At 51.2% G+C, this 12909-nt stretch overlaps 1 protein-coding gene across 2 annotated transcripts in view; it reads right to left on the minus strand.

Annotated features, from left to right (window-relative positions):
- LOC139414881 (sorting nexin-17-like) overlaps positions 1-12909 on the minus strand; it is an 82685-nt gene that overhangs the window by 20908 nt on the left and 48868 nt on the right. For both annotated transcript variants that reach the window (XM_071162478.1, XM_071162479.1), the window contains exons 9-10: positions 3881-3973; positions 2530-2733 (exon numbers count right to left, since the gene is read on the minus strand). In XM_071162478.1, coding sequence (XP_071018579.1) covers positions 2530-2733; positions 3881-3973 — 297 coding nt within the window. The remainder of the gene's footprint in view (positions 1-2529; positions 2734-3880; positions 3974-12909) is intronic.

Genomic DNA, 12909 nt, shown 5'->3' on the forward strand with positions numbered 1-12909 from the left:
AGAATAGAGGAGAGGAGAGGAGAATAGAGAAGAGGAGAATAGAGAAGAGGAGAGGAGAATAGAGAAGAGGAGAATAGAGAAGAGGAGAATAGAGAAGAGGAGAATAGAGGAGAGGAGAATAGAGAAGGGGAGAGGAGAGGAGAATAGAGAAGAGGAGAGCAGAGGAGAATAGAGAAGAGGAGAGGAGAATAGAGGAGAGGAGAATATAGGAGAATAGAGGAGAATAGAGGAGAGGAGAAAAGAGGAGAATAGAGGAGAGGAGAATAGAGAAGAGGAGAGGAGAAGAGGAGAATAGAGAAGATGAGAGGAGAATAGAGAAGGGGAGAGGAGAATAGAGAAGAGGAGAAGAGAGGAGAGGAGAAGAGAGGAGAGGAGAATAGAGAAGAGGAGAATAGAGAAGAGGAGAGGAGAGGAGAATAGAGAAGAGGAGAATAGAGAAGAGGAGAGGAGAATAGAGAAGAGGAGAGGAGAATAGAGAAGAGGATAATAGAGAGGAGAATAGAGGAGAATAGAGGAGAGGAGAATAGAGAAGGGGAGAGGAGAGGAGAATAGAGAAGAGGAGAAGAGAGGAGAGGAGAATAGAGAAGAGGAGAATAGAGAAGAGGAGAGGAGAAGAGGAGAATAGAGAAGAGGAGAGGAGAGGAGAGGATAATAGAGGAGAGGAGAATAGAGGAGAGGAGAGGGGAATAGAGAAGAGGAGAATAGAGGAGAGGAGAATAGAGGAGAGGAGAATAGAGGAGAGGAGAATAGAGGAGAGGATAATAGAGGAGAGGATAATAGAGGAGAGGATAATAGAGGAGAGGATAATAGAGGAGAGGAGAATAGAGGAGAGGAGAGGAGAATAGAGAAGAGGAGAGGGGAATAGAGAAGAGGAGAATAGAGAAGGGGAGAGGAGAGGAGAATAGAGAAGAGGAGAGGAGAAGAGAGGAGAATAGAGAAGAGGAGAATAGAGAAGAGGAGAATAGAGAAGAGGAGAGGAGAGGAGAATAGAGGAGAGGAGAATAGAGGAGAGGAGAATAGAGGAGAGGATAATAGAGGAGAGGATAATAGAGGAGAGGAGAATAGAGGAGAGGAGAGGAGAATAGAGAAGAGGAGAGGGGAATAGAGAAGAGGAGAATAGAGAAGGGGAGAGGAGAGGAGAATAGAGAAGAGGAGAGGAGAATAGAGGAGAGGAGAATAGAGGAGAGGAGAATAGAGGAGAGGAGAGGAGAATAGAGGACAATAGAGGAGAGGAGAAAGGAGGAGAGGAGAATAGAGAAGGGGAGAGGAGAGGAGAATAGAGAAGAGGAGAAGAGAGGAGAGGAGAATAGAGGAGAGGAGAGGAGAATAGAGAAGAGGAGAATAGAGAAGAGGAGAGGAGAATAGAGAAGAGGAGAGGAGAATAGAGAAGAGGATAATAGAGAGGAGAATAGAGGAGAATAGAGGAGAGGAGAATAGAGAAGGGGAGAGGAGAGGAGAATAGAGAAGAGGAGAAGAGAGGAGAGGAGAATAGAGAAGAGGAGAATAGAGAAGAGGAGAGGAGAAGAGGAGAATAGAGAAGAGGAGAGGAGAGGAGAGGATAATAGAGGAGAGGAGAATAGAGGAGAGGAGAGGGGAATAGAGAAGAGGAGAATAGAGGAGAGGAGAATAGAGGAGAGGAGAATAGAGGAGAGGAGAATAGAGGAGAGGATAATAGAGGAGAGGATAATAGAGGAGAGGATAATAGAGGAGAGGATAATAGAGGAGAGGAGAATAGAGGAGAGGAGAGGAGAATAGAGAAGAGGAGAGGGGAATAGAGAAGAGGAGAATAGAGAAGGGGAGAGGAGAGGAGAATAGAGAAGAGGAGAGGAGAAGAGAGGAGAATAGAGAAGAGGAGAATAGAGAAGAGGAGAATAGAGAAGAGGAGAGGAGAGGAGAATAGAGGAGAGGAGAATAGAGGAGAGGAGAATAGAGGAGAGGATAATAGAGGAGAGGATAATAGAGGAGAGGAGAATAGAGGAGAGGAGAGGAGAATAGAGAAGAGGAGAGGGGAATAGAGAAGAGGAGAATAGAGAAGGGGAGAGGAGAGGAGAATAGAGAAGAGGAGAGGAGAATAGAGGAGAGGAGAATAGAGGAGAGGAGAATAGAGGAGAGGAGAGGAGAATAGAGGACAATAGAGGAGAGGAGAAAGGAGGAGAGGAGAATAGAGAAGGGGAGAGGAGAGGAGAATAGAGAAGAGGAGAAGAGAGGAGAGGAGAATAGAGGAGAGGAGAGGAGAATAGAGAAGAGGAGAATAGAGAAGAGGAGAATAGAGGCGAATAGAGAAGGGGAGAGGAGCGGAGAATAGAGAAGAGGAGAAGAGAGGAGAGGAGAATAGAGGAGAGGAGAATAGAGAAGAGGAGAATAGAGAAGAGGAGAATAGAGAAGAGGATAGCAGAGGAGAATAGAGGAGAGGAGAATAGAGGAGAGGAGAATAGAGGAGAGGAGAGGAGAATAGAGGACAATAGAGGAGAGGAGAAAGGAGGAGAGGAGAATAGAGAGAGTAACGTAATTTGGGGGAGGGTTACTTACAGAGGAAGTGACCCTCCAGCACCTCATGCGCGTGACCTTGAAGCTCCCCTCTTTCATCTGCTCATTGGGTAGCTTGACCTGGAAGTTGAGTTCGTTGTTGCCAGCGGAGACGATCGCGTGACAGCCCTTCTCCGGGAAGTCTGTCACACACGGGTCAAACTGTATGTAGCCGAAGTACTTCAGCGTCTGGCACAGCCTAATGAACTGGAGAGAGACGTAGAGAAGCACTGGAAAATCATTTGATATTCACTGTATACACAGCAGTATGTGGAGAACCCTCCAAATCAGTGGATCTATTTCAGCCACACCTGCTGCTGACAAGTCAGTCTGTTCTCGGTTGCAACACTCACTACCGAGTTCCAAACTGCCTCTGGAAGCGACGTCGGCACAAGAACTGTTCGCCGGGAGCTTCATGAAATGGGTTTCCATGGCCGAGCAGCCGCACACAAGCCTAAGATCACCATGCGCAATGCCAAGTGTCAACTGGAGTGGTGTAAAGCTCGCCGTCATTGGACTCTGGAGCAGTGGAAACGCCAGGAGAATGGTTAGTGCCAACTGTAGAGTTTGATGGAGAAGGAATAATGGTCTGGGGCTGTTTCTCATGGTTTGGGCCTCTTAGTTCCAGTGAAGGGAAATCTTAACGCTACAACATACAATGACATTCCAGAAGATTCTGTACTTCCAACTTTGTGGCAAAAGTTTGGGAAAGGTTGTTTCCTGTTTCAGCATGACAATATCCCTGTGACATGACAAAGAGTACAAGGTGTGGATTGTTAGCTTCTTCTCCACTATAGCTGGAGGACACGGTTACAGCCGGCCGACAGGGTTACCGCCGGCCGACAGGGTTACCGCCGGCCGACACGGTTACAGCCGGCCGACAGGGTTACCGCCGGCCGACACGTTTACCGCCGGCCGACACGTTTACCGCCGGCCGACACGGTTACAGCCGGCCGACACGGTTACAGCCGGCCGACACGGTTACAGCCGGCCGACACGGTTACAGCCGGCCGACACGGTTACAGCCGGCCGACACGGTTACAGCCGGCCGACACGGTTACAGCCGGCCGACACGATTACAGCAGGAGGACACGGTTACAGCAGGAGGACACGGTTACAGCAGGAGGACACGGTTACAGCAGGAGGACACGGTTACAGCAGGAGGAGACGGTTACAGCCGGAGGACACGGTTACAGCCGGAGGACACGGTTACAGCCGGAGGACACGGTTACAGCCGGAGGACACGGTTACAGCCGGAGGAGACTGTTACAGCCGGAGGAGACGGTTACAGCCGGAGGACACGGTTACAGCCGGAGGAGACGGTGTTGCGTTACGAGGATCAGCCCATACTTACTTCTTTCTTGGATCCTTTCTCCTGCAGTGATTTCAGCTGTCTGTGCTGGTCCTTGTTAACGAGGATCCAGCCTCTCTCTATGTCAGACACCGTCTAGGGAGAGGAGAGAGACAACAATCATCTTTCTGCTCTAAACCATTCTTGGAGAGGCTTTACATCAAATCCGAGAAACACATTTGTATTCTAAGTTCAAAACAAACTATTCCACTGTTGTTTTGTTCAAGTAGAATTAAACACACACATACACACAAGTCAAATGACACACACAAGTTGCACAAAATGGCAAGCACACACACACACACACACACACACACACACACACACACACACACACGAGTTGATTCTCTTTCCAAGAAAAGATTGCATTCTTTGGCCCGTAACATTAGCTATGCGCCCACACTGAGTTAACAGCCTGCCAAACACACACACACACACACACACACACACACACACACGGAGCACTGAGTCAACAGCCTGCCAAACACACACACACACATGGAACGCTGAGCCAGCAGGCAGATTCTAATCAAATCAGCAATCTGCGTAAGAAAACAGCATGTTGTTGTTGCTGCTGAGTGTGTGTGTGTGTGTGTGTCTGCATAGAGGGCGGGCTCTGTTTCCAATGGCACCCTACTCTCTATATAGTGCAGTAATTTGGACCAGAGGACTATGGGCCATAGTAAATAGTAGTGCAGTAATTTGGACCAAGGGACTATGGGCCATAGTAAATAGTAGTGCAGTAATTTGGACCAGAGGACTACAGGCCATAGTAAAAAGTAGTGCAGTAGAAGGAGGAGGAGGAGAGGAGAAAAGGAGCAGGAAATAACATTACATTTGAAAAATGAGGACAGTAGACTGTTAGAAGTATTACTGTTAGTGATGAAGTGGTGGTTCCTGGGGGTTCTGGGGGTTCTGTCGTCTGTGATTGGCTAATATACATTTAAGACTTGATACAACTGCATATTTTAATTCAAATTCAAATTCCGGGATGCTGGCCAATAAAAAAAAATATTAACATGGACAAAACACACACTGGACAGAGGAACTCTACCTAGAAGGCCAGCATCCCGGAGTCACCTCTTCACTGTTGATGTTGAGACTGGACAGAGGAACTCTGCCTAGAAGACCAGCATCCCGGAGTCACCTCTTCACTGTTGATGTTGAGACTGGACAGAGGAACTCTACCTAGAAGGCCAGCATCCCGGAGTCACCTCTTCACTGTTGATGTTGAGACTGGACAGAGGAACTCTACCTAGAAGACCAGCATCCCGGAGTCACCTCTTCACTGTTGATGTTGAGACTGGACAGAGAAACTCTACCTAGAAGACCAGCATCCCGGAGTCACCTCTTCACTGTTGACGTTGAGACTGGACAGAGGAACTCTGCCTAGAAGGCCAGCATCCCGGAGTCACCTCTTCACTGTTGACGTTGAGACTGGACAGAGGAACTCTACCTAGAAGACCAGCATCCCGGAGTCACCTCTTCACTGTTGACGTTGAGACTGGACAGAGGAACTCTGCCTAGAAGACCAGCATCCCAGAGTCACCTCTTCACTGTTGATGTTGAGACTGGACAGAGGAACTCTACCTAGAAGGCCAGCATCCCGGAGTCACCTCTTCACTGTTGACGTTGAGACTGGACAGAGGAACTCTACCTAGAAGGCCAGCATCCCGGAGTCACCTCTTCACTGTTGATGTTGAGACTGGACAGAGGAACTCTGCCTAGAAGACCAGCATCCCAGAGTCACCTCTTCACTGTTGACGTTGAGACTGGACAGAGGAACTCTACCTAGAAGGCCAGCATCCCAGAGTCGCCTCTTCACTGTTGATGTTGAGACTGGACAGAGGAACTCTACCTAGAAGGCCAGCATCCCGGAGTCACCTCTTCACTGTTGACGTTGAGACTGGACAGAGAAACTCTACCTAGAAGGCCAGCATCCCAGAGTCGCCTCTTCACTGTTGATGTTGAGACTGGACAGAGGAACTCTACCTAGAAGGCCAGCATCCCGGAGTCACCTCTTCACTGTTGACGTTGAGACTGGACAGAGGAACTCTACCTAGAAGACCAGCATCCCGGAGTCACCTCTTCACTGTTGACGTTGAGACTGGACAGAGGAACTCTACCTAGAAGGCCAGCATCCCGGAGTCACCTCTTCACTGTTGACGTTGAGACTGGACAGAGGAACTCTGCCTAGAAGGCCAGCATCCCAGAGTCACCTCTTCACTGTTGATGTTGAGACTGGACAGAGGAACTCTACCTAGAAGGCCAGCATCCCGGAGTCACCTCTTCACTGTTGACGTTGAGACTGGACAGAGAAACTCTACCTAGAAGGCCAGCATCCCGGAGTCACCTCTTCACTGTTGACGTTGAGACTGGACAGAGAAACTCTACCTAGAAGGCCAGCATCCCGGAGTCACCTCTTCACTGTTGACGTTGAGACTGGACAGAGGAACTCTGCCTAGAAGGCCAGCATCCCGGAGTCACCTCTTCACTGTTGACGTTGAGACTGGACAGAGGAACTCTACCTAGAAGGCCAGCATCCCGGAGTCACCTCTTCACTGTTGACGTTGAGACTGGACAGAGGAACTCTACCTAGAAGACCAGCATCCCGGAGTCACCTCTTCACTGTTAACGGAGAGACTGGACAGAGGAACTCTACCTAGAAGACCAGCATCCCGGAGTCACCTCTTCACTGTTAACGGAGAGACTGGACAGAGGAACTCTACCTAGAAGACCAGCATCCCGGAGTCACCTCTTCACTGTTGATGTTGAGACTGGACAGAGAAACTCTGCCTAGAAGGCCAGCATCCCGGAGTCACCTCTTCACTGTTAACGGAGAGACTGGACAGAGGAACTCTACCTAGAAGACCAGCATCCCGGAGTCACCTCTTCACTGTTGACGTTGAGACTGGACAGAGGAACTCTACCTAGAAGGCCAGCATCCCGGAGTCACCTCTTCACTGTTGACGTTGAGACTGGACAGAGGAACTCTACCTAGAAGGCCAGCATCCCGGAGTCACCTCTTCACTGTTGACGTTGAGACTGGACAGAGGAACTCTACCTAGAAGACCAGCATCCCGGAGTCACCTCTTCACTGTTAACGGAGAGACTGGACAGAGGAACTCTACCTAGAAGACCAGCATCCCGGAGTCACCTCTTCACTGTTGATGTTGAGACTGGACAGAGAAACTCTGCCTAGAAGGCCAGCATCCCGGAGTCACCTCTTCACTGTTAACGGAGAGACTGGACAGAGGAACTCTACCTAGAAGACCAGCATCCCGGAGTCACCTCTTCACTGTTGACGTTGAGACTGGACAGAGGAACTCTACCTAGAAGGCCAGCATCCCGGAGTCACCTCTTCACTGTTAACGGAGAGACTGGACAGAGGAACTCTACCTAGAAGACCAGCATCCCGGAGTCACCTCTTCACTGTTGACGTTGAGACTGGACAGAGGAACTCTACCTAGAAGGCCAGCATCCCGGAGTCACCTCTTCACTGTTGACGTTGAGACTGGACAGAGGAACTCTACCTAGAAGGCCAGCATCCCGGAGTCACCTCTTCACTGTTGACGTTGAGACTGGACAGAGGAACTCTGCCTAGAAGGCCAGCATCCTGGAGTCACCTCTTCACTGTTGATGTTGAGACTGGACAGAGGAACCCTGCCTAGAAGGCCAGCATCCCGGAGTCACCTCTTCACTGTTGACGTTGAGACTGGACAGAGGAACTCTGCCTAGAAGGCCAGCATCCCGGAGTCACCTCTTCACTGTTGACGTTGAGACTGGACAGAGGAACTCTGCCTAGAAGGCCAGCATCCCGGAGTCACCTCTTCACTGTTGACGTTGAGACTGGACAGAGAAACTCTACCTAGAAGGCCAGCATCCCGGAGTCACCTCTTCACTGTTGACGTTGAGACTGGACAGAGGAACTCTACCTAGAAGGCCAGCATCCCGGAGTCACCTCTTCACTGTTGACGTTGAGACTGGACAGAGAAACTCTACCTAGAAGGCCAGCATCCAGGAGTCACCTCTTCACTGTTGACGTTGAGACTGGACAGAGGAACTCTGCCTAGAAGGCCAGCATCCCGGAGTCACCTCTTCACTGTTGACGTTGAGACTGGACAGAGAAACTCTACCTAGAAGGCCAGCATCCAGGAGTCACCTCTTCACTGTTGACGTTGAGACTGGACAGAGGAACTCTACCTAGAAGGCCAGCATCCCAGAGTCACCTCTTCACTGTCGATGTTGAGACTGGACAGAGGAACTCTGCCTAGAAGGCCAGCATCCCGGAGTCACCTCTTCACTGTTGACGTTGAGACTGGACAGAGGAACTCTGCCTAGAAGGCCAGCATCCCGGAGTCACCTCTTCACTGTTGACGTTGAGACTGGACAGAGGAACTCTACCTAGAAGGCCAGCATCCCGGAGTCACCTCTTCACTGTTGACGTTGAGACTGGACAGAGGAACTCTACCTAGAAGGCCAGCATCCCGGAGTCACCTCTTCACTGTTGATGTTGAGACTGGACAGAGAAACTCTGCCTAGAAGACCAGCATCCCGGAGTCACCTCTTCACTGTTGACGTTGAGACTGGACAGAGGAACTCTACCTAGAAGGCCAGCATCCCGGAGTCACCTCTTCACTGTTGATGTTGAGACTGGACAGAGGAACTCTACCTAGAAGGCCAGCATCCCGGAGTCACCTCTTCACTGTTGACGTTGAGACTGGACAGAGGAACTCTACCTAGAAGGCCAGCATCCCGGAGTCACCTCTTCACTGTTGACGTTGAGACTGGACAGAGGAACTCTACCTAGAAGGCCAGCATCCCGGAGTCACCTCTTCACTGTTGACGTTGAGACTGGACAGAGGAACTCTGCCTAGAAGGCCAGCATCCTGGAGTCACCTCTTCACTGTTGATGTTGAGACTGGACAGAGGAACCCTGCCTAGAAGGCCAGCATCCCGGAGTCACCTCTTCACTGTTGACGTTGAGACTGGACAGAGGAACTCTGCCTAGAAGGCCAGCATCCCGGAGTCACCTCTTCACTGTTGACGTTGAGACTGGACAGAGGAACTCTGCCTAGAAGGCCAGCATCCCGGAGTCACCTCTTCACTGTTGACGTTGAGACTGGACAGAGAAACTCTACCTAGAAGGCCAGCATCCCGGAGTCACCTCTTCACTGTTGACGTTGAGACTGGACAGAGGAACTCTACCTAGAAGGCCAGCATCCCGGAGTCACCTCTTCACTGTTGACGTTGAGACTGGACAGAGAAACTCTACCTAGAAGGCCAGCATCCAGGAGTCACCTCTTCACTGTTGACGTTGAGACTGGACAGAGGAACTCTGCCTAGAAGGCCAGCATCCCGGAGTCACCTCTTCACTGTTGACGTTGAGACTGGACAGAGAAACTCTACCTAGAAGGCCAGCATCCAGGAGTCACCTCTTCACTGTTGACGTTGAGACTGGACAGAGGAACTCTACCTAGAAGGCCAGCATCCCAGAGTCACCTCTTCACTGTTGATGTTGAGACTGGACAGAGGAACTCTGCCTAGAAGGCCAGCATCCCGGAGTCACCTCTTCACTGTTGACGTTGAGACTGGACAGAGGAACTCTGCCTAGAAGGCCAGCATCCCGGAGTCACCTCTTCACTGTTGACGTTGAGACTGGACAGAGGAACTCTACCTAGAAGGCCAGCATCCCGGAGTCACCTCTTCACTGTTGACGTTGAGACTGGACAGAGGAACTCTACCTAGAAGGCCAGCATCCCAGAGTCACCTCTTCACTGTTGATGTTGACACTGGACAGAGGAACTCTACCTAGAAGGCCAGCATCCCGGAGTCACCTCTTCACTGTTGATGTTGAGACTGGACAGAGAAACTCTACCTAGAAGGCCAGCATCCCGGAGTCACCTCTTCACTGTTGACGTTGAGACTGGACAGAGAAACTCTGCCTAGAAGGCCAGCATCCCGGAGTCACCTCTTCACTGTTGACGTTGAGACTGGACAGAGAAACTCTACCTAGAAGGCCAGCATCCCGGAGTCACCTCTTCACTGTTGACGTTGAGACTGGACAGAGAAACTCTACCTAGAAGGCCAGCATCCCGGAGTCACCTCTTCACTGTTGACGTTGAGACTGGACAGAGGAACTCTGCCTAGAAGGCCAGCATCCCAGAGTCACCTCTTCACTGTTGACGTTGAGACTGGACAGAGGAACTCTGCCTAGAAGGCCAGCATCCCAGAGTCACCTCTTCACTGTTGACGTTGAGACTGGACAGAGGAACTCTGCCTAGAAGGCCAGCATCCCGGAGTCACCTCTTCACTGTTGACGTTGAGACTGGACAGAGGAACTCTACCTAGAAGGCCAGCATCCCAGAGTCACCTCTTCACTGTTGACGTTGAGACTGGACAGAGGAACTCTACCTAGAAGGCCAGCATCCCGGAGTCACCTCTTCACTGTTGACGTTGAGACTGGACAGAGGAACTCTGCCTAGAAGGCCAGCATCCCGGAGTCACCTCTTCACTGTTGACGGAGAGACTGGACAGAGGAACTCTACCTAGAAGGCCAGCATCCCGGAGTCACCTCTTCACTGTTGACGTTGAGACTGGACAGAGAAACTCTGCCTAGAAGGCCAGCATCCCGGAGTCACCTCTTCACTGTTGACGTTGAGACTGGACAGAGGAACTCTACCTAGAAGGCCAGCATCCCGGAGTCACCTCTTCACTGTTGACGTTGAGACTGGACAGAGGAACTCTACCTAGAAGGCCAGCATCCCGGAGTCACCTCTTCACTGTTGACGTTGAGACTGGACAGAGGAACTCTGCCTAGAAGGCCAGCATCCCAGAGTCACCTCTTCACTGTTGATGTTGAGACTGGACAGAGGAACTCTACCTAGAAGGCCAGCATCCCAGAGTCACATCTTCACTGTTGACGTTGAGACTGGACAGAGGAACTCTGCCTAGAAGGCCAGCATCCCGGAGTCACCTCTTCACTGTTGACGTTGAGACTGGACAGAGGAACTCTGCCTAGAAGGCCAGCATCCCAGAGTCACCTCTTCACTGTTGACGTTGAGACTGGACAGAGGAACTCTGCCTAGAAGGCCAGCATCCCGGAGTCACCTCTTCACTGTTGACGTTGAGACTGGACAGAGGAACTCTGCCTAGAAGGCCAGCATCCCAGAGTCACCTCTTCACTGTTGACGTTGAGACTGGACAGAGGAACTCTGCCTAGAAGGCCAGCATCCCGGAGTCACCTCTTCACTGTTGACGTTGAGACTGGACAGAGGAACTCTGCCTAGAAGACCAGCATCCCAGAGTCACCTCTTCACTGTTGACGTTGAGACTGGACAGAGGAACTCTGCCTAGAAGGCCAGCATCCCAGAGTCACCTCTTCACTGTTGACGGAGAGACTGGACAGAGGAACTCTGCCTAGAAGGCCAGCATCCCAGAGTCACCTCTTCACTGTTGACGTTGAGACTGGACAGAGGAACTCTGCCTAGAAGACCAGCATCCCAGAGTCACCTCTTCACTGTTGACATTGAGACTGGACAGAGGAACTCTGCCTAGAAGGCCAGCATCCCAGAGTCACCTCTTCACTGTTGACGTTGAGACTGGACAGAGGAACTCTGCCTAGAAGACCAGCATCCCAGAGTCACCTCTTCACTGTTGACGTTGAGACTGGACAGAGGAACTCTACCTAGAAGGCCAGCATCCCGGAGTCACCTCTTCACTGTTGACGTTGAGACTGGACAGAGGAACTCTACCTAGAAGGCCAGCATCCCGGAGTCACCTCTTCACTGTTGACGTTGAGACTGGACAGAGGAACTCTGCCTAGAAGGCCAGCATCCCGGAGTCACCTCTTCACTGTTGACGTTGAGACTGGACAGAGAAACTCTGCCAAGAAGGCCAGCATCCCGGAGTCACCTCTTCACTGTTGATGTTGAGACTGGACAGAGGAACTCTACCTAGAAGGCCAGCATCCCGGAGTCACCTCTTCACTGTTGACGTTGAGACTGGACAGAGGAACTCTACCTAGAAGGCCAGCATCCCAGAGTCACCTCTTCACTGTTGATGTTGAGACTGGACAGAGGAACTCTGCCTAGAAGGCCAGCATCCCGGAGTCACCTCTTCACTGTTGACGTTGAGACTGGACAGAGGAACTCTGCCTAGAAGGCCAGCATCTCGGCAGTCACCTCTTCACTGTTGATGTTGAGACTGGACAGAGGAACTCTACCTAGAAGGCCAGCATCCCGGAGTCACCTCTTCACTGTTGACGTTGAGACTGGACAGAGGAACTCTACCTAGAAGGCCAGCATCCCGGCAGTCACCTCTTTACTGTTGATGTTGAGACTGGACAGAGGAACTCTACCTAGAAGGCCAGCATCCCGGAGTCACCTCTTCACTGTTGACGGAGAGACTGGACAGAGGAACTCTACCTAGAAGGCCAGCATCCCGGAGTCACCTCTTCACTGTTGACGTTGAGACTGGACAGAGGAACTCTACCTAGAAGGCCAACATCCCAGAGTCACCTCTTCACTGTTGATGTTGAGACTGGACAGAGGAACTCTACCTAGAAGGCCAGCATCCCGGAGTCACCTCTTCACTGTTGACGTTGAGACTGGACAGAGAAACTCTGCCTAGAAGGCCAGCATCCCGGAGTCACCTCTTCACTGTTGATGTTGAGACTGGACAGAGGAACTCTACCTAGAAGGCCAGCATCCCGGAGTCACCTCTTCACTGTTGACGTTGAGACTGGACAGAGGAACTCTACCTAGAAGGCCAGCATCCCAGAGTCACCTCTTCACTGTTGATGTTGAGACTGGACAGAGGAACTCTGCCTAGAAGGCCAGCATCCCGGAGTCTCCTCTTCACTGTTGATGGAGAGACTGGACAGAGGAACTCTACCTAGAAGGCCAGCATCCCGGAGTCTCCTCTTCACTGTTGACGGAGAGACTGGACAGAGGAACTCTACCTAGAAGGCCAGCATCCCAGAGTCACCTCTTCACTGTTGATGTTGAGACTGGACAGAGGAACTCTGCCTA

The sequence above is a fragment of the Oncorhynchus clarkii genome, chromosome 8 (genome assembly GCF_045791955.1).
Source record: "Oncorhynchus clarkii lewisi isolate Uvic-CL-2024 chromosome 8, UVic_Ocla_1.0, whole genome shotgun sequence".
Taxonomy (NCBI): domain Eukaryota; kingdom Metazoa; phylum Chordata; class Actinopteri; order Salmoniformes; family Salmonidae; genus Oncorhynchus; species Oncorhynchus clarkii.